General features: G+C 38.7%; 1 protein-coding gene across 1 annotated transcript; it reads right to left on the bottom strand.

The window, feature by feature from the left end:
- Positions 1-1,723: 1,723 nt before the first annotated feature.
- Positions 1,724-19,017, bottom strand: CEP85 (centrosomal protein 85). The gene is made up of 15 exons (XM_063453294.1): positions 18,828-19,017; positions 18,564-18,676; positions 16,795-16,945; positions 16,489-16,632; positions 15,107-15,615; positions 14,349-14,452; positions 14,067-14,184; positions 13,804-13,989; positions 13,139-13,291; positions 8,522-8,676; positions 8,264-8,396; positions 8,137-8,187; positions 5,667-5,774; positions 5,231-5,456; positions 1,724-2,103 (listed from the first exon to the last, which is right to left on the bottom strand). The coding sequence occupies exons 3-15, from the start codon at positions 16,838-16,840 to the stop codon at positions 1,943-1,945; spliced, it is 2,094 nt and encodes a 697-aa protein (XP_063309364.1). The 5' UTR covers positions 16,841-16,945; positions 18,564-18,676; positions 18,828-19,017; the 3' UTR covers positions 1,724-1,942.
- Positions 19,018-22,697: the final 3,680 nt, after the last annotated feature.

Here is a 22,697-nt window from a genome sequence, read left to right as displayed (position 1 = left end):
TATTATGTGTAGCCATAAGGTCACCTCCAGATGTGAGCCGAAACGTTGATGTATTTTTTTTTTTGTATATGAATTAAAAAAAGTTAAATTTCACTTTACAAAGACCCTGGAGTGCATTCCGTTTTTTTTGGATAGAGATTATATATATATATATATATATATATATATATATATATATATATATATATATATATATATATATATATATATATATATATATATATATATATATAATTATTTTTTTCCTCTCCTATGGGGGCAAATTCAGGTAAGTTTTACCTGAAGTTGGGAGTGAAGTGGGGAAGACCAGAGACACTTTTTAGAGGTTTTCAAACATTGTCTGACCCAGGGTGCATATGTGGATACACTATAGATATATATAGATGTAAATAAAATAGATAAAATGTGTATCTTGCAATACCTTTTTTATTGGACTATCATAATTGTTTAATGACAAGATTTTGGGAGAACCTCCCTGTCTCAAGTCTGAAGCATTTCTGAATGCTTCAGACTTGAGACAGGGAGGTTCTCCCGAACACTTGTCAATGAAAAAAATTCTGTTAGTCCAATAAAAAAGGTATTACGACATACAAATTTTAGCTGTCATATACATCACTGGACTAATACGGCTACAATCTCTACTTGAACACTTATACACACACACATATATATATATATATATATATATATATATATATATACACACACACACACACACACACTCCCTGTAAATAAGACATCCCCGGAAAATAAGCCCTAGTCACTAGTTGCTAATTCTCTTATCTATGTTCTGGGAATTTTCTCTGAACATAGATTGGCGGGATTTCATTTGCAAGTAAGAAAGTCTTGGTGTTTGTAAAACATAGATCTGAGCCAATCACAATGCTTTCTCTCATAGGAAAGTATTGGATTGGCTGAGCTTGTCAAGGAGGCAGATCAAGGGCAGAGCCAGCATGAGCCAAACACAGTCCTGGCCAATCAGTATCTCCTCACTGATAATCAATGCATCTCTATGAGGAAAGTTCAGTGTCTCCAAGCAGAGAGTGAAAACACTGAATGTCAGTGCTGCACGTTGTTCAGCACTGCCCCAGGAAGCACCTGTAGTAGCCAACTGAAGACTGGCCAGTGAAGGTATCCCTATCCTGTAATGTAAACACTGCATTTTCTCTTAACAAACATTGTTTACTACCAAAGGCCTGAAGAGACTAATAAAACTCTCCAGAACAAATACAAGCTGTAGTTGTTCTGGTGACTATAGTGTCACTTTAATATTGTGAGTGCAATCCAATATGTGGCAGTGGAACATGTCTACTTAATGGTTTTAAACAATTTATTCTTCCACAGAAACTAGCCGTATCCCCATTGTATTGTTGTACATAAATGAGAGGAGAAAGGGACACAGCACTTCAAATGATTGTGGTCACCCCTTATTTAAATATAGAGAAATTCTGAGTTGATCTGTACTAAGTTTTAGATATGGCAAAAAAAAAAAAAAACACTAAACTGGAATCTTGAATATCTACAAGGAAAGTCAAATAAAAAACAAAAAACTGTTACTAAATTAATGTATGGCAACCAAACCGATTTAAAGTAGTTTATTGTATTAAATTATAAAAACAAAAACACAAAACAAATCATAAAAAGAGGTCAATATAAATATATATTATTTTCAAAAAACTAAAACATTTAAGCAATCAGAGTTAAAAATGCAACTGCTTGTGCACCGTTGATAACCATTTGGCATTATCCACTCTCAGATCACACTGAAATATATAATTCAATCCATACAACCCATGCATTAGTTTGGCAGACACAAGCAGACTACTACTTTGGCAGTTTAAAAAGGATGCATGGTCAGGTTTTTCAATCATGGGCTGCATATAAATGCATAAATACGCACAAAACGCAAAAGTCCATAATTGAGAGAATAAATGTGTAACCATCACTGAGTGATACAGTTGTCCCCCATGTCCTGTGCATAACGATCACTTATGGTAATTCGCAAATCATCAATGTCTCTCTTCAGCTGCCTCACGTCAACCAGATGTTTATCAAGAGATGATGAATCGAGTATCTCACCATAATCAGCAGAAGATGGAGTAGCTGTAAGGACAAGGATTAAAAAACAAAAATTAAAAATAGATCAATACTCATTAAAAGAAGAGGGTGGGGGAGTTTATAATTTGGCAACTTCAGAAGATGTACCTGGGAGACTGGGCACTGCACTTTGTGTTTTTGATCAAAAGTGCTACTACTGCCTGACTGAATATACATAATTTCAGATACAGAAGAGGGTATATGTAAAAATACAAAATCAAGGAAAGGTTCTAAGAGATGCCATTCATCAAATGTTTTGGATGCATTCAGCAAACAGTTATCAGTAAAGTGGTAGCCTGGTAGGGTGGTTACCTTAACGAAATGCTGTTGGTTATGAGATGCTTTCCGTTTTTTTTTTCTTACAATGTAAAACACTGCAATATATGCACCACGCACCAAGTAGGGTGGTTTCATTGGTGTAATTCCAAATGAGTGTTATTTAAAGTGGCAAGAAAAAGTATGTAAACATTTTAGAAAGGACTACATATGTATAATCCCCCTCCCCCCCCAAATCTGGTTTGATATTATTTATATAGCGCCAACAAATTCTGCAGCGATGTACAATGGATGGACTAACATACGTAATTGCAACCAGATACGTTTGATGCACAGGAACAGAGGGGTTGAGGGTCCGGCTCAATGAGCTTACATGCTAGAGGGAGTGGGGTAAAGTGATACAAAAGGTAAGGGTAGGAGTAGAGAAGTAGATTGGCAGAATAGTATTCACGGAAGACTTAGTGTGTTTTTTAATCTGGTTACAGTAATCAACAAACACAAATTGTTTTACTGCTCTTGTACATATTGAGTACATCTTTCAAATGGTCACATTAAGGGTTGGAAAAAGTACTGTATATACTCGAGTATAAGCCGACCCGTATATAAGCAGAGGCCCCTAATTTTACCCAAAAAAACTGGAAAACTTATTGACTCGAGTATAAGACTAGGGTGGGAAATGCAGCAGCTACTGGTAAATTTCTAAATAAAATTAGATCCTAAAAAAATTATATGAATTGAATTTTTATTTACAGTGTGTGTATATAATGAATGCAGTGTGTGTGTATGAGTGCAGTGTGTGCGTGTGCATATGAGTGCAGTGTGTGCAGTGTGTGTGTGAGTGCAGTGTGTGTGTGTGTGTGATGCAGAGTGTGATGCAGAGCCTTGGTGGGGGTGGGCATTTTAATATATTTTTTATTATTATTATTTTAATTTTTTTTGTTATATTATTTATTTTTTTATTACTACTTTTATTATTATTTTCATTTTTTTTGTTATATTATTAATTTATTTTTATTACTATTATACATTTTTTTTGTCCCCCCTCCCTGCTTGCTAGCGTGCCAGGGAGTGGGATTGGTAGTTCAGTAGGGGGGAGAGGGGGCTGTCAGAGCTGTAACTTACCTCTCCTGCAGCTCCTGTCAGCTCCCTCCTCCTCCGCGCCGTCCGGTCAGCTCTTCTGTCAGCTCACACTAAGTCTCGCGAGAGCCGCGGCTCTCACGAGATTTACACTGGGAGCTGACCGAGGTGCTGAACGGACGGCGCGGAGGAGGAGGTAGCTTACAGGAGCTGCAGGAGAGGTAAGTAAACTCTCTGACAGACCCCACAGCCCCTGTCTGTATTATCGCAATGCAAATAGCCATGATACAGACTATTGACTCGAGTATAAGCCGAGTTGGGGTTTTTCAGCACAAAAAATGTGCTGAAAAACTCGGCTTATACTCGAGTATATACGGTATGTAAAATCCTAGGTTAATGACTTCAACAAAAGCCAATTAGAGGTTGAAAATTGGCAAACCTAGTGTTCAATTAATGAACAGAGATTGGTGGTGTTGGTTATAGCTGCTTTATATATAAAAAGCGCTCAACCATTTTGAGTTTGCTATTCACAAAAAGCATTTGTTGATGTGAACGACCCATGCCTCATGCAAAAGAGCTCTAAGATGACCTGCAATCAAGAACTGTTGCATTGCATAAAGATGGAAATGGTGACAAAGATGTCTCAAAGAACATATATATTTATCTGTCCACTGTTAGACAAAATGCCTATAAATGGAGACAATTTAGTACTGTGGCTACTCTCCCTGAAGTGGCTGTCCTGCCAAGATGACTCAATGGGCACACTGTTCAATTCTCAATGAGGGAAAAAAAAAACATAAGCAAGAAAACACCCTAAAGTGACAGATCAAGACTTGAATGAAATCATTCTAACTGGTTTAACATTTCCATTCACGATTTTACCATACATAAAACATTAAACAGACATTGTGTCCATGGCAGGTCTCCATGAAGAAATCCACTGCTTTCCAAAAACAAAACAAACATTACTGCGTGCCTGAAATTTGCCAAAGAGCACCATGACACTCCCCAATGCTACTGAAAAAATAAAAGTTTTGTGAACTGAGGAAACCAAGGTTGAAGTTGTTTGGGAAGAACATGAATTACTATGGATGTCATACAAAAGGCATTGCATACTAACATAGGATACATCATGATTTGGGGCTGCTTTTCTACTTTGGGGCCTGGAACACTAGCCATTATTGAGGGAAAAATGAATTCCAAAATTTATCAACATATCCTACAGGGTAATATTAGGGTTGCTAAATGCCAGTTGAGCTCAGTAGAAGTTGGGTGATGCAGCAAGACAATGATGACATCTACCGGAAACACTTGGTTGAGGTTATTGCTGCCAAAGGAGGATCAACTAGCTATTAAGTGTTAACTTACTTTTTTCTACAGCACTGTTAATATTTAATGGGATGTTTTTGATAAACACAAATTATTATAATTGTTTAATGTTAACTTGAGCGCATTGTGTTTGTGTATACTTGTGTGATTTTGATGAAGTTGTGATGACATTTTATGATCAATTCATACAGAAAACCAACTAATTCCAAAGTGTTCACAGTTTTTCTTGCCACTGTATTTTATAATGTAATGGTTCCATTGCAGAGGAGATTGCTAGCTCCTAGTTGTGTATTAAATATGCAGCAAACACACTTCTGACTGTTCTGGCTGAAAGGACCAATAAAGAGATCACAAATAAAGTGACAATGATGAGGCAACAAGATAATTAAGGTAGTGGATGCATAATGATCCTTCAAAATAATAAAAAAAAAAAATCCCCATGTCAACTCACAGTGTATCCCTAGCAGCATTGACAGATTGGGATCTACCCCTTGCACTCTCTGGCACAGCAAATTACAAATGGATTTGAGGTCCTTTAGGCAAACATTCATCTCTCTGTAAAGAGAGAACAAGGCTTGAACCTCCAAAGAGGATTGCTGCTCTCCAACTCTTGTCTGTTGCAGGTGCTCCTCAAGCAAAACATTACGTTCCATCAAGTCCTGGTTCTGCACTGCCAACTGAAATTACCAAAACAAATCCAACATTTCACCATTAGTAATATTCATTATGAGAATTAGGAAAAAAAAATAATACTATTTCCACTCTCATATGCATAACTTTTCACCAACATGTACAGTTCTCTGTCCAGGTGTTCAAAACCTCTATGTGCTTCAGCATTCTTCGTAAACACCCACAAAACAGTACAACAAATTGTGATTATTTATCACCTCTTTAACAGCTTCTTTAAGTTGTTGAAAAGCATTTTCCTTCTTCTGTGTTTCCTCCTTTAACACCTGACCTGTACCTACTTCTTGTGATACCTGCTCTTCAAGTTCCTGTTTGGGAAAAAAATAAAAATATTATGAAATAGATGAAATGTAGCATCAACTGAAAGGGAAACAAAAAAAGCTTAATTATAGGGATTTGTTTGGGATTTGATATTTGGGATTTGTTTTCTTAAATATAGAAAAGGTATAAATTTAAATTATATTGGCAAGTTGGTGCGGCTATAGAAATCCCTCGTATACCATAGATAAAACTGATTAACTGGTCTTTGTTTAATTGTCAAAAACCATATTTGCATTGGTATGTGCCATTTATGTACAGCTACAGGTTTTTAGCATTCTATCCAAAGTACTTTGTGTTCAAAACCAAAGATTTTCACTTGGATATCAGTCCCTGGATAGAGTCTTTACTACAAGAAGTCAAACAATATACAGGTAGCGCCAAGAAAAATACTCCAAACACAATAGTATATAATAAGGGCAATAAAATCAATAAGAGCAATAAAAGACCAACAGGATTTATAAAAAATAAACTTGAAAGAATAAAAAATACCAAATGGTACGGCACAGTCTCAAAGTGGCAATAGATCTTCTAGTCCTGGTATGGGACTTTCTTGGTAGCTTCGCTTAATAGAAGAATATGAAAAGGAAGCAAAAACAGAGGCAAACCAATAGTGCAATATGGTAGTATGTGGTCCCTTTTACCACTTGAGAAAGCTCTAAGGGGAGAAACACATTGTGATTTTTATGCAGTTTCAAAATAAAGTATTTTGGCTACCTCATTATCTGCCCTTTACCCATATATTTTTAGAACTTATTTATTTTTATACTTTTATTTGACATCTGGACCCATCAAATACTGTGGATAACCAAACAAAGAAATCCTTGGTGGGGATTTTACCACCCAGGCTTGATACATAGAGCTGTTAGTTTGCTTAGTCTATTGTAAGTTCCTTTTCTATTTACCCATCTATATAGAGAGCACTAGTGGATGTTTTTTTGTCATTCCATATGATCTACCTCATCGTTATCCAGTTGTGATTTACCACTAATCTACGGTGTACCAAAACCAGAGGGATATCCTGCATGTGGGGATTGTATACCACTGCATACTGTTTTACTTAGAGCTGGTTATAGCTCTACCATATATGAGTTGACAATCTTATCTAAGTGTCGTTTGTCCTACCACGTACTACCATGTTGCACTTTTGGTTTGCCTCTGTTTTTGCTTCCTTTTCATATTCTGCTATTAAGCGAAGCTACCAAGACCAGGTCTAAAAGATCTATTGCCACCTTTGAGACGGTCGTACCATTTGGTAGTTTTTATTCTTTCAAGTTTTATTGTGGACTCCTTTACCCGTGTTTTTTTTTTTTATTGCTTTTATTATTTTATACTATTGTGTTTGGAGTATTTTTCAAGGTGCTATCGGTGTATGGTTGTTTGACTTGTTTTAGTTTTCTTCGGGGTTGGAGGGATTCCCCCATTATCAGGTGTGCTGCCTCCCATCCTAGTGTTCTTAGTTTGTTTAGCGCTGCTTTATTTCTTGTACAGTCTTTACTAAGCATTGAAAAAGCAGGTCACCAAGTGAAACACATCTGTGTCAGAACAAAAACAAAAAAAACCTCTGTCGTCACCATGCTGACAGTGAAGCTGCTTCTGCAGACAACATCCAAATGTACTGCTTTCCCTGTAAAGCAATCAAAACACTATCAAAACTATAGTGCCAGGAAAACAAAAAGTTGTTTTTCTGGCACTTTAGCTCCATATAGTGCCCCTCTAGTCAAGGCTCCTATACCATGGCTGTAACCCTGGAGAGCTTCAATGCTGACCAGGTGCGGACTTTGACTCCTGATGGGGTTCCAATTGGCACCTTTATTCACATGTATAACAAGTGTTTCCCTAACTTGGGCATCGGCTGGATGTGTGTTGGCTTCTCCGTGTGGTCTGGGACTCTCCTGTGTCTTGCTGACACTTATGATATCTGAGCCATTACAGTTCTTGAATAGTGTAATCTATTGCGCACCTTAAAGGAACACTATAGGGTCAGGAACACAACCATGTATCCTGACCCTATAGTGTTAAACCCACCATTTGTCTTTTGTTATTTTTCAAAATCTAATGCCACGCTTTTGTTATACTTTGACACTACTGTGCTTGCATTTGCGGTTGTGGCATTGCAGGAGTCTCTGTACTTTCCTGCACAAAAATAATATAAAATGAAAATGTAATTATTGCAGTTTATTAAAAACTGCAATAATTATCTTTTCAGGGTTAAGGTACCTGGGGCTATGAAGTGGTCTGGGTGCCCATGGCATCCCTTTAAAGATGTATAGCCATGAAACCCTAGAAAGTCTAATTACTACACAAAAGGAATTTTCACCATCTCCCAGGGCTTAATCAAGGTGTACTCACTTTTACTCTGCTGCATAACTGCTCCATTTTCTTCTTTTGACTTTCCATTACCTGCAAACACAAACTTGTAATAAAATATGGGAAAATACACTGCAAATGCCACTGTGAAAACAGTGGGACGTCTTACCTTTTTCAAGCATTCCTTCTCATTCCGCAGAGTCTGCACTTCCTGGCGAAGATTTTCTATTTCCTGTGTCAGCTGCTTCTTCTCCTCCTCATGATGTCCAGGCTCCTTAGAACGTTCCAGCTCCTCCTGCAACCTGTAGGATTAATAAGTCCAGTGATTACAGCATTCTAAGCTCATGTTTTCAAAACACATGGAGAGAGATGCAGTTATCATGGATGCATAAACATTTAAACTTGCAAAGGTTTTCATATTAGTTACCGGTTTATGATATTTAAAAGTTCCTGTCCTCTGCCTTTTTCATTTATAAGCTGTGACTCCTTTTCTCTGCAAAATGCTCTGACATCTCCCAGTTTGGTTTCCACCTCATGCACTTGATTCTGAAGAAGGCAGCTCTTCTCCTTCAGATCGTTCAGCTAAAGTAAACAAAGATATGTCCTTAATGAACCAAAATACTGGCACCAAGCTATTGCTAACCAGCAATATTCACTACTGGTTGACCCTTTATTCTCAACTCTAAATGGTATATTATAATTAGGTAAACATTTAGCGATCATAAGGATATCTTACATGCTACTGCTAGAGGGATACAAACATCATGCACAATACATTTGACAAGTGAAAACACATCTATGATTTCTGTATCACTTGTGCATACATTTAGGAACAGTAATAATCTTATTGAACATTTCCTACTGACATCACAATTCATAATTACAATCACCTATACTGTTTTAGGAATTGACTTATGTAAATTTCATGTTAAGAAATATTTTTATGCAGACTATAAAAGGAAATGAAAGCACATGTGGCCAAGAAGGAAAAAAAATGGCTAATATACATCCTTTTGAAGCTTATCTATCACTTTTGAGGAATTTCAAAAAGACGCCCACCCAAAATGGACAGATCTGATGTGGGGTGTAGGGAGGGAATTTTACTTACCTCAGACTATCCCTCTCGTCCACTGCCATCTTCATGCTGCTGTCCTCTTCAGCTCCTGGTGATTCTGTAGCCAGAAGAGTTGTACTCTTGCGCATGCGTGAAAGTACAAAACTGAGGTCTCTGGAGGATCCTGCAAGATAGCGGATCCTCCATTAACAGAGCCTGAATCCCACAGCTGTCATTTGGTGAAGCCATCTTTGGACTGCGTTGGAATTTCATTGATATTCCAATGCGTCTTGATTAGTATTTCATAAAGAATATATTTTTATTATATACTGAAAAGTGACATATCTGTTATAATTCTAAGAAGAAGAAAAAATGCCCGCACTGACCTTAAACAATATGTATAAAATTACCACAATAGGTTTACTTTAACTGAACACATAGTGACATTCTACACCACATCACCTCAACAAACAATAAGCTTGAAAGTATAATACCAAGGTTGGATGATTTACAACACACGTTACTCCAGGCACCCACCGTGACCACATCAGTGATTATGGTACCTGGAGTCTGTATGCGCAGTGTTTCATCTCTTGGAATGTCACTGGGGTGTCATCAGCCAACCTGGAACTAGAATTACAGGCTGGCTAAGATCAATGCTGTGCAACGTACCATGCACAAAATTGCAATCATTGGCTGAGAGCAGTCGGCAGACACTTGCAGCCCAAAAAAAAGAAAAAAAAAAATACACAGCAGGATCTGCATCGAGCTTCAGCAGCTCTGCAAAAGCCAGACGTTGTAAATCCTTCTTCAGAACAGTCCAAAAAAACGGAAAACCCAGATAAAAGGGCGAAAAGTTGTTAAAGGGTTTGCCCTATTACTCGGCATCAGTGCAATGGTGCTTCTCACATAATAACTACAACAGTAGGCTGTACTGTTTATAATGCTTGAGGTAATCCTCCAATTTGAGATGGTAAAGGTAAACTGAAATCTAAAAGGGTAAATAGTACACTAGAATCCCAATAGCTTAATGTAGAGATTCTGAGTAGTATAAATGCTACTTTTTCTGAGAAAAGGCAGTGTTTACGGTGCTGCCTCAAGCCGCTAGAGAGACTTACTAAGTTTGGTCCTGCAAAGACTGCAGGATTAACATTCAGAGTCTCCACACTCGGTATGGAGACAATGAATGCTACCTATAGAGTTGCATTGACTCAATGCATCTCTATAAGGAGATGCTGATTAGCACAGTGGGGCGATATGCAATGCATGCGCACTAGTTTCCAAATGTTTCCTTATGAGTTAGCAATGTATTACCTGAGACCATCAGGATTGATGATCTCAGACTGTAGGCTGGACAGCTGCACATTCACAATTTTAAAGTGTGAATGTACTGTAAAATGAAAGGGCTAATGCTAATATAGTAATTACGGGAAGTCTGTAGTAAAAATACTGATGACAATGCCAAGACAAGAGAATGGAAGTCAAATGAAAGAAAACAATAAAACTTCAGAGAGAATTAGGCAACATGTTAAATTGTTTTGAAGATACAATTTAACAAGTTAGTAACACGCATAGGACACTCTTTTGATCTAAGATATTGCTATTCTTTAACATCCTTTGCTACATCAACAATCCTCTTTGTTTAGAATATATATTACACATTATATTCCAGATATAGAATTAGTTTAACCCCTTCAGGACGGAGTCAATAGTGCAGGTTCTGATCAAAACAAAACAAAAACTGGAATTTGCGCTATATGTCTGTTCAACCGTAATTCACCTCTTTCATATTAAATGCACCCACACTTATTATATATCATTTTGTTCAGGAGAAACAGGGCTTTCATTTCATATAAAATATTTATATATGAAACAATTTATTATGAATAAAATAAAAATAAACTGTAAGAAATTAGATTTTTTTTTTTTAATTTGTAGTTCCGCCTCACATTTTAGCTGTAAATGTCATAATACTGTTAGGTTTTACTGCAACAAAATGCACATATTTGTAATCAGCGATGTCTCACGAGTACAACAGTACCCCCCATTAACAGGTTTTATGGTGTTTTGGAAAGTTACAGGGTCAAATATAGAACGTTCCATTTTCAAATTGAAATTTGCCAGATTAGTAATGTTACCTTTGAGACGGTGTGGTAGCCCAGGAATGAGAATTACCCCCATAATGGCATACCATTTGAAAAAGTAGACAACCCAAGGTATTGAACGTGGGGTATGTTTAGTCTTTTTTAGTAGCCACTTAGTCACAAACACTGGCCAAAGTTAGCGTTCATATTTGTTTTTGTGTGAAAAAAGCAAAATACTAATATTTGGCCAGTGTTTGTGACTAAGTGGCTACTAAAAATGACTGGACATACCCCATTTGCAATACCTTGGGTTGTCTACTTTTGCAAATGGTATGCCATCATGGGGGTAATTCTTATTCCTGGGCTACCATACGGTCTCAAAGGCAACATAACTAATCTGGCAAATTTCAATGTCAAAAAAATGAAATGCGAGCCTTATATGTGACTCTCTAACTTTCCAAAAAACCATAAAACCTGTACATGGGGGGTACTGTTATTCTCGGGAGATTTCACTAAACACAAATATTAGTGTTTTAAAACAGTAAAACATATTACAACAATAATATAGTCCATAAAAGTGCCGTTTGTTTGTAAAAAATGCAAAAAACGTCACTTTTACTTAAAATATCATCGTTGTAATACAATTTACCAGTTTTAAACACTAATATTTGAGTTCAGCGAAGTCTCCCGAGTAAAACAGTACCCCCTATATACAGGTTTTATGGTGTCTTGGAGAGTTACAGGGTCAAATATAGTGCTCGCGAATTAAATTCTCTGCACTTTCTCCCTGTGTTGTCAGGCATGTCAATCAAATTTTAATTAATTAAATGACATAATTATGTTAAAAAATTACTTAAATATACACGTAGAATTTTAATATATATGCATTTATAGGTATTTAAATTCTACGTGTATACTAATGTAATCTTTCATGTAATTATATGTATTTATCTATCTATATATATTTGCGGTTATTTGTATTTTATATATAGATAGATATATATAGAATGTCATTCTAAGTGTATTCTGTTTCCAATATATATATATTAATAACAAAATACAGTTAGAATGAAATTACATATGAATATATAATTTATTTAAAATTTTGTTTCAATATTTTATTTATTTATTTTATTATTTTATTTATTTATTATTGTAATTATACGTATATATATATATGTAGATCTATTATATATATAATATATATACACATATTATATATGTAACGTCATTCTAAGTGTATTTTAATACTAATATATATACTAATATTAATATTAAAATACATTACGTATGACGTTACATATATATATATATATATATATATATATATATATATATATATATATATAAATACTTGTATTTTATTTTAACATGTGTATTTAATTTTTTTTTTACACTACCTACCAGCAGGGGGACTCTCTAATATTTTAGACAGTCCCCCTGCTGGCAGATCCATAGCCAGCTATAGGGGGCCATGTGATCGCTCTTTGAGAGCGATCACATGGCCCCCGGGGGCCTCATTTGCCGGAGGGGGGCTGCCTGGGCTCTCAGGCAGACCCCCAGAAGAGGATCGCGGCGGAGGTAAGTATAGCTTACCTCCTGGGGGCTTCAGCCGTTACGGCGTTCTATGCCGCCGCAACGGCTTTAAAGCCCTTTAAAGCCGCGACGGCATAGAACGCCGTAACGGCGTTAAGGGGTTAATAAGTGGTATCACTATATGGCTTAAAACAATGTTGTAGCAAAAGATAAACACATTACACTAAAATATATATATAGAATGGTTTTCCCAAGTAAAAAAAAAAACCCTCAAAACCATGAAAAGAAAAATCCCTAGTCTGTTTCGGAAGATAACTTCCTTGCTTGCTTGCTTCCTATGCACAAAAGTTTATTGCATTAGAAACTATACCTCTTGTGTCTGTTTCCGATGGTCCTGGACAGTAGGAAGATCTGACAAATATCGCTCTAGTGTCTCAATCCTTTCCTGCTTCTCTTTGTTCTGTTCTGATTCCTTTTGACACTTCTTCTTTAGTGCATTAATATGTCGGTCTCTTGCTTTTACCTAGAAAAAGATAAGGGAAGGCATGCATGTAATTTTGACAAACTGGAATGATTTAATAAAATGCTTTTGGATGAAAAATCCACCATGGACAGTTTTCCATTGACAGTGATGTTTAAGCAAACACAAGAATGTGTATGATACATATTTTAATTGTACTCCAAAAACGAAGAACTAACCCTACTAGAGATGGTGGTACATCTTGCAATAATTTCATCATTTATGTATTTCTAATGGTATAAAAATGTTGATATAACTGGTAAACTAATCTGAAAGTCATTATTCTGTATATGAAATCTTCAACTTGTTGCAAATGTTAAAATTATAGCAAACAGCAAAAATGAGTGTTAACGTTTGAATAAATATGATTAAATAGAGTCTTAATGACTAGTGATTCCATTAAAATCCACCCTGCATGCAGATGTTTGCAACTCCAATTACATATGACACAAAAATAAATTTGCTGCTATCTGTAAGCTATGGAGATGATGAATAGTCTCCCTTTATGCACTCACCCGCTCCTCCTGCTTTCTTAACTCTTCACTGTGATTCTGGGACAATTTTTTCCTGCTCTCTTTCAATTCATTTGCTTCCATTTCACAGGCACCTAGTTTCTTTTCAAGCTCAGCCTTCTCTCGGCTAAATGAATCATTCTTCTCTGTAAACTGAGCCCTTAGAAAAGTAACCTCTCTCTGTAGTTCCTGAACAGATACAGATTTATCAATTTCTGTTTTCACAAAAGGAAAGTGTAATCGTACTCCTAGCTCTGAAAACTCACCTGCAGCCTGATCATATACATTTCACTATAAGGGTTAACTGGGCTCAACATCGTATTGCGTACTTGCACCTCATTCTCCCTCAGTTTTTGTTCCAGCTGGGAAAAATGCTGCCGCTGCCTGGGCCACAGGAAGTCAAAAGAAAACAATTTTTAAATAAACATTTTTCTCTGTACCTGGATGCCCTGAGGGGGGAGAAATGCAGAGGGCTGAGCACAAATCTATACTAGAGGAAGTCTGTATAGTATTTTATGAAGGGTGTAGCACCAGACGCACTATCCTACCTCTCCACCAGCAACTCTTCTAACAGCACATTTTCATTTGTCTTCAGCACCCTTCCTAGTCCATTATGATCTGGATACACTGGCGTTGGACGCCCTCTTGCCAGCTGAAAATAAAACAGACCATGTTTGCAAGAAATACTGGTTAATTGCGCCCCAAACTTTAGCCAAATTAATAATTTCCTATGAATGATTTAAAGGGACACTGTAGGCACCCAGACTACTTAAGCTAATTGAAGTAGTCTGGGTGCGGTGATCCTTTTGCACTAAGTGTTGCAATTTAAAACATTGCAGCTCTAAGTCTGCCCTTTGTGGCTGTCTAACAGACAGCCACTAGAGGGCTTCTGGAATCCAAACGGACATTTGGTCCATTATCCAACGCTGGATGTCCTCACGGACACCCAGCATCAGATTTTCTCCATGGGGAGGTATAATTGCCGCACATGCGCATTAGGTCTCCCCCGCCGCCTGATCCAACGCTGAGGGACATCGGCGCTGGATTCAGATAAGTGGCTGAGGGAGGGGGGCACTTCAAGAGCCTATGGTGCCAGAAAAACTTGTTTGTTTTCCTGGCACTATAGGATCCCTTTAATGTTTCAGTTCTACCAGACACTAAAAGTGTTATGCAACTGGAGGTTTGGGGACAGATGTGGTTTCCGATCATTTGTATGTTTTAAACTGTGAATTCATCCATCTCTACACCTGTATATATGTCTATCAATAATCCCTGCCAAATTGGTCATAATTAATGTTCATGTCACCTGCAGCTGCTCCATTTCAAGCCTTATGTTGTCCATTTGGTGTTGTTGCCGCAAAGCACTAAATTCAGCTCCTGAATGAAGAGAAAATAACTCTGGCTTCCATCCCCGACTGATCAGATGTGTATTACCAACACTGCGAATGTGACCTACGTTTGCAGATTCTTTGCTCTGAGGTAGGATCCTATACGGCCAGCCATCTATGTGGTTGCCCTCTGTTAATGCATTAGGTTTCTGGTCTGTATAAAGTGTCTGCAATAAACTTGACTGGTTTAAAGTGGGTTCAATATTAGGAACCTCAAACTTTCGAAGTTCATCAGCTGCCAAGAGATTGGATGAAGGCTGGAAGGGGAAGCTGTGAGGATTTGAGTCTGTCAACGTTTGAGCTCCCCCAAGCTCACAGGCATTGGTGGAATGTTTTCCCAGGGTGGAAGGCAGAATATGAGCTGTGGGGATGGTGATTTGACTCCTGATTGGTTCGAAGGAGGAACTGCCATTTGCACTGCAGAAATCTGCAAAAGCATTGAGACAATACATTGGATGAATGAATCCAACAATATGTGAATTAAAATCATGTACTTTTATGTATTTATTATTTTTTTTTAGCATGCAGGACTGAATGCATTTGCAATCATTAACTTCTCAAATTACTAGAAAACCAATATTTGCATCTACACTAGACCTTAGTCACCTTATTTGTATACTGGTAGGGGGTGAGAGCAGTGTTCATTAACTACTTGCGGCAAATCTGGAAGAGGTCATGGTGGGAGGAGACGGTATGTTGAGTGTTTCGGCTTTAAACACTGCACATACAAAAATAGTGTAAATTGTGTGCTGGGGGATTAATTTCATTCCCAGCGCAAGTGACATTGGCAGCCCAGAACTCTGTGTCCGGCTGCCTTATGTAATGTATGCACAGAATTTACATCTATTGAATTTTTCCCCTTGCAGGCAGAGTGCCTGAAGGGGAAAGCGCTCTCCCACCTCCATCAGAGTGCACTGGTATTTTTTCCCCCCCTTCTATAAAACCTCCATCCCGGCCCCCTGTTCCCTTGCTGGCCAGTTATCAAACTGTTTGAGAGTTTTATTTTGGGCTGCACCATTTGATTCCTGAAATTATACACAGCTCTGTAGTGGTTATAGTGCTCCTTTAAATAATGCCCCATAATTGCCTGTCTCCAGATGGTGGAAACTTGGACTGCCCACTTGACCTAAACTGGGTCCCACTTTTTAAATTAATTTTGCCGTTAAATACATTAAAATCATGTATTATTGGGTGCTTATTGATTTCACAGCACAGATCTAAACACTATTACACTAAACTTAACTACAAAACATATTTCTAATATGCATTTCATGAAAAAACTGTAACCTATGCAACTCACCCTTTAGATTTTCAGGGCAAGTACTCTCGGAAGGAACACAATCTTCTCTTTTACTTTCAGAAATACGGCTGACAGACTTCCCAGACACAAAAGGGGTTTGCCAATCAGTGTGTGACAAGCTGCCAGTTTGAAGAGGTGCCGTATCTGCAACAGGTTTTAGGACACAGAATAAAATATAAATGCAAACATTTCAACAATACATTATATATAATGTGCCATATTAAAGGGATAGGGAATTGCCAACATATACGTAAAAAAACAAAAACAAAAAAAAACTATTTCAATGTGCAATTTCCATGTACTCACCAGCTCGGGGATATGCCATATCTTTGAATCTTTCTAATGTTGCCATTACGTCTACAGTAGTGTGTAAGTGCAATTGGTTGATTGAAGCACTGTAGACCACAAATCAGTCCCAACAAAGAAGCTTCAAAATGGTGCAGAGATGTGCAGTTATCTGTCCGAGGCATGGAAGTCATTTGCAACTATTCTTAAATTTCATTATTTTTTTTAATAAACCTTTTCATTACACAGAATGATTATTACAATAAAAAGAAAAATGTTTGACAACAGCGGTCCTTTAAACCAAAATAATAGAGGCAAATCACCAAAAAGTCCACACTTAGCATAATCCACAAAGTAGTTCATGGTAAGTGCATTCTTTAGTGTAGAACAGGGGTAGGCAACCTATGGCACTAGTGCCATGCACGGCACTCGAGGTGCCTTTGCACGGCACTCAAGGCTGCAAGAGCCAAACAGGCTCTGGCCTGTCAGGAGTCCCAATGAAACTTCAGATATCTATAATACGAAAAGGTGGTGATGGACAATCCTCAATTTATGCATTGCAGCACATAGAGGAAGTGATCTCAGATCACTTCCTCCCAGCACTTATGAATGGGAATCCACACTGCAGTAAAGCAGCCCACAGCTTCCTTTTGCAGCTTCTGTCCTTGAGCTGTACCTGGCCACCCTGGTCCCCACTAAAACCCAGGGAAGCCTCCCACACACTTGGTATACACAGAGCTGCAGAATAACCCTCCTCTCATACAAATAATACAAACACACACACAGTCCGCACAAACACACCACCAACAATCAACATACATGCACACATTCCCACATGCAGCTTCTCACATGCAATACCCCAAACAGCCCCACACATACACACACTACCAAATACACAATGTGACATATCCATCCACACACAATTCCACAAGCAGCCCCCATACACAGCTCAAATTCATAGATATTATACATGATACCAAAAACAATTAATGAACATATACAATATAATAGCTCACATACGCACAAATACAACGATACAAAGCAAATGCAGTATAAATAACACAAGCAGTATATGGCAACATGCACACCTCAATTTAAAGAAATAGGACCGACACGCTATGGGACATCACAATCATATTTCGGCACAGTGCTGCTAAAAGGTTGCCTACCCCTGGTGTAGAACAATGGTGAACAACATAAAAATATGTGCAGACCATGCAAAATCTTAAAAATACATGTCAATTAATGAAGGTTTGATTTTGGGTGGTCTGTCACTTGTGAGGTCTGCAACTATTTTTATGGCATAATGTTCACCATTTTTTTTTTTTTCTCCAATAAAGTAAGCCCTTGTTATGATCTACCTTGAGGATTATCGAGACATCCTTATAAGGGGAAACTCACTGGTTTTGGTGATTTCTAAATTTGAGATTAACCCAGCACCAATATTAGGATCTGTGTTACATTTAAACCACAAATCCACTTTGTGTTATATGTTTAATTCCCATGTGAAACTGGCAACTGAAGAAAGGCTTTTCCTGTAATTCAGCTGGCTTTATTACTTAGGAATGACTCAGGCAAACCTCTGAAACTCAAAGAATTTATTCAAAGCCTGCTTTTCACATTTCCAGCCCAATATAAAAATACCATCTACACAAAACCCTAAAAATGACCCTGTCACGCACACTGTCTATGACTGACAGGTCTACTTTAACGTTCTGTAACCGATGAATGCAGGCACTTATTACATAGAGTAAATACAAAAAAAAAAAATGTATCATAACAATACTTACCTGTTATCTGTATTTGAATCTTTATTTCCTAGAAACGGGACAAACAGTGAGTCTTCAGCAAGGGCGTACTCAAGATCCAAAAGAATCGTGAAGCCTCCCAATAAATATTCCGACTGAAATACAGAAGGCAGCATTAAGACCAGTTTGTGGAAACACGTCTCATATCAATAAACAGAGCTTGTCCCAGGGGTTAACCTCAAGGTATTAGGTTCTTCATGGGGCTCGCGTGGCGGTTGTTAACACCATGTCATACACCTCACTTACCCTCTTCATACACCGTATTCACACGCTCATATTCTCCAAGCAGACCCTTTAAAACCCCAAGCAGTGCACGGAGCAGACACGACTAACGTGTTGACCTGTTTTTTAAAAAAAGAGCCGAAATTATCAGCGTAAAAGTTAACGGCGTTACCCGGGCAACCGTTTCCGTAACGTCACTTCTAGCGGCCGCAGACGTGACGGCGGCGCAGAACGTTGCGCCATGACTCCGCCCTTACGTGTATTGGTCAGCAGTCTGTACTGAGCTATAGTCTTTCCGTGGCGAAGATAGTTCGGCCCCGCCCAAGATACACGTGGACAAGCGATTGGCTGGTTTACATGTCTGTCATCGACTTCAACGGAGCATTAGGACGTAATGTATCCAGGCTCCGCCCATAGTCAGCGTGTTTATATTTGTTTTGATTGGCTCGTTTATCTGTCACGCCTTTTTGTGCTGAAACGTATCGTTTTTACCACAGGTTGACCGCAGTAGACGTGGACCTCGAATAGAGCAAGAGCCCTAGCAATACTCATAGTCTAATGTCCTAATAAGAAGGGTTGAGTTTAGTTCATATCCAGTAGAAGGGCCCTGTCATTTCTGATGATAGGAAATAGCTTGCTCAGTGTGAATAAACTAGTTCCTATCCTTCTAAAATACATTTTTACCCCCTACTAGTCAGGTCCTGTATGGAGCTTGGAACTATCCTGCTCACACTGAGAGAGCTAGTTCCTATCCTGCTAAAGGACCTTCTGCTCCATAGTGTACTGGCCCTCTTAAAGGATAGGAACTAGACAGCTCACAGACTTGTATCTGCCCTGCATACGTTTAGTATTCCTTATGTAATAAAAACAGAACAAACAAAATAGGGAGGGAACCGCACAGAGGCAGTTTGGGGGGCCTCTCTAATTCACAAATACCTCCAAATAGAAGTCACATAAGCTTGATAAGAACCGTTTTAAAGAAAGTTTCTTATCACGTTTATGTGACTTATATTTGGAGGTATTTGTGAATAAGAGAGGGCCCCCAAACTACCTGTGGGCGGTTCCCTCCCTATTCTTTTGTTTTGTTCTGGTTTTTGTACTTCTATTGGGGTTAAGCCCCTTAATACCCCTGGTAACCTTATCTGAGGTACTGGTGCCTGGTTAACCAGCACCATAGCCTCTTTTTTCATTTCTAATTTCTAGTATTCCTTATGTAGTTCGGGCCTTGGTGCAATGTCATCATCAATAAATCTTGCAGGTCTATCAGTCTTACTAACCCCTCCCACCTGGCCCCCCTATCTCTATGTTAATTCTAGGTATAAGTTGTTTTGTCTTTCTACTTTACTCATCTGGTCTCAGAGAAAGCATGAGCCTCTTATATCCTGTATGGTTTCGATGTTTTATTATTCTGTTTGTTTGTCTGCCCGGTTTAGGGTTATTTTCCTTTCTTCTCCCTTCATCTGGTCTATTGCTTCCCTTCGATAAGAGGAGAAATAAAAAAAGGAAAAAAAATAAGAAAATAAAAAATTAGAACAGAGAGAAGGTCACTATGTAGAGCAAAGGTGGCCTAGTGTATCATCTGTTTTGTTTATCCATGTATCCCAATCTTCTATTTGCTTGTATCTGTTTCCTAAATTCACAAGGATACCCCTTTCCATTCTTGCTTGTCATATAACTTGTTTTATCAGTTTGTTGATGCTTGGGATTGTGTCTGTTTTCCAATTTCATGCTAAAAGTAAATTAGATGCGGTAATTATGTGTAATATAAACATTGTTGTTCTTAACATTGTTGTTCTTTTTGTCATATCTGTCCAGTGCAAGTTTAGTAGAACCACTTTAGGCTTGTGAGGTAATATCATTTCCATTATTTGATAAATTATCTTAATGCTTTCCAAAACTTGTTTATAGGTTTCGTGGATCAAAACAAATGTTTGATACATTTGTGTATCTGCCCCTTTCCAAATTGGTTATATTTGCGTGCACGCTTCCTGAATAATTCACACCAGACACAGGTTTCTAGGTTAATGAAAAAGTCAGGAATGTTTATTCCGAGGGGCTGGTAGGCCCCTTATAAAGCAGTAATATATCATATGCATAATTATAGATAGAGGAAAATACATCAATAATTGGTTAGGTGTTAAGTGTTTCATCAATTGCTCATCCTACCGGGTGTGACGTCACTGACATCATGGAGCTCTCCTCCAGATTCCAGCGCCATCTTGTTTATCGAGGGTGTGTCAGGATTCGAACCTGGGCACTTGGCAGTTCTGGTCCTGCTCCCTACCTCTGAGCCACAGTAGCACCAGCTATTTCAGTTCTATTGATCCTGGCTTGTCTGCTGCATTGGGGGATGGCCCTTGTCGATAGCCGTGCTCACCTGATCCTGATCAGATATAAGCAGGGTATATAAACTCAGCCTCGCCCTGTGATCTGGATCAAGTCTTTGATCCTGTTGTGTGTGTTCCGTATCAGTGTTCCTGTCTATTGATTCTCTGCTTCATATTGAAACCGGCTCCTGGCATCATTTACTCTGACCTCTGGCATCCATTGACAGCCAGCTATTCCTCGTTGTTCCTGTCCTCTGGCATCCTTTGACCTCGGCTATCCCTTGACTATCCTGCTGTTTGAGTCTTTGCCTGTGCTGGGTTTTGGAACTTCATCCTGCACAGCCCCTGTGCACAGATCCACAGGCCAGGTGAATTCTTACCTGACCACCTTGGCCTGTGGCTATTTGCAAGGGTGAGCAACATATCTGCGCTACAGACTCCCAACTCAGGTAAGACCCTGAGAGGGTGTTAGTCGATGACAGGGCCATCCTAGCGGCCATCTTAAGTAGCTTATGATTAATATTAATATTGATTATAGCTATGCAGAGTAAATAGACATTTTACAACAAAAAATTTAGTAGCAAACTTATTACCTCTTTTGGATTTCACTACCACCTGTACGCTGATGACACCCAGCTATATCTCTCCTCCCCGGACCTCTCCCCTGCCGTCCTGCAACGTGTCACTGCTTGCCTTTCTTCCATCTCTGACTGGATGTCATCCCGCTTTCTGAAACTCAATCTCTCAAAAACTGAGCTCCTTGTCTTTCCTCCTCCTAATACTGATCCTCCAAGTTTGTGGTACCAACATCAGTCCATCCTTGCAAGCGCGCTGTCTTGGCGTCATACTTGACTCTGGTCTCACCTTTGAGCCTCACATCCAGCATGTTGCCAAATCCTGTAGATTCCATCTTAAAAACATAGCCCGCATCCGCCCCTTTCTTGCACCAGATACTACCAAGGAGCTTGTCCATGCTCTAGTAATTTCCCGCATGGATTATTGTAACCCTCTCCTGATTGGTCTTCCCAATAGCCGTACTGCACCCTTACAGTCTGTAATGAATGCTGCTGCTAGATTGATTTTCCTCTCTAGTCGTTTCTCTCACACCTCACCCCTCTGCCAGTCCTTACATTGGCTTCCTGTATGCTATAGGAGTCAATTCAAGGTACTAACTCACACCTATAAAGCACTGAACAACTCTAGCCCCTCTTATATCTCCTCACAGATCCATAGGTATGTCCCTTCTCGGTCTCTCCGCTCTGCCCGTGACCACCTCCTGTCCGTTGTCCGCACTCGTACGGCCAACTCGCGCTTGCAGGACTTCTCACGGGCGGCTCCCTTCCTATGGAATAGCCTGCCTACCGCCATCAGACTCTCCCCTAGTCTTGCATCTTTTAAGAAGTGCCTTAAAACCCATCTCTTTAGGAAAGCTTATGGCCTCCAAGACTAACCCTTACCTCACATACCTGTCTCTTGCCCTCTCCTAAAGGGCAGCCCACCTTATTTGATTGTAAATTCCTGTCCTAATGTGTTTTACACCCCACCTCCTATAGAATGTAAGCTCGTT

This window comes from Pelobates fuscus, chromosome 1 (assembly GCF_036172605.1).
Source record: "Pelobates fuscus isolate aPelFus1 chromosome 1, aPelFus1.pri, whole genome shotgun sequence".
In the NCBI taxonomy this organism is placed as follows: domain Eukaryota; kingdom Metazoa; phylum Chordata; class Amphibia; order Anura; family Pelobatidae; genus Pelobates; species Pelobates fuscus.
The sequence above is the reverse complement of the archived record's forward strand: the minus strand, read 5'-3'. Positions and strand labels throughout refer to the sequence as shown.

Excerpts from the sequence above, each read along its gene's own strand:
- CEP85 (XM_063453294.1), bottom strand. The coding sequence starts at position 16,840 with ATGGCAACATTAGAAAGATTCAAAGATATGGCATATCCCCGAGCTG. Across the intron at positions 15,616-16,488 it reads TTGCCCTGAAAATCTAAAGG|ATTTCTGCAGTGCAAATGGC; the intron begins GTGAGTTGCATA and ends ATGCTTTTGCAG. Across the intron at positions 8,188-8,263 it reads AGAAGGAATGCTTGAAAAAG|GTAATGGAAAGTCAAAAGAA; the intron begins GTAAGACGTCCC and ends TTGTGTTTGCAG.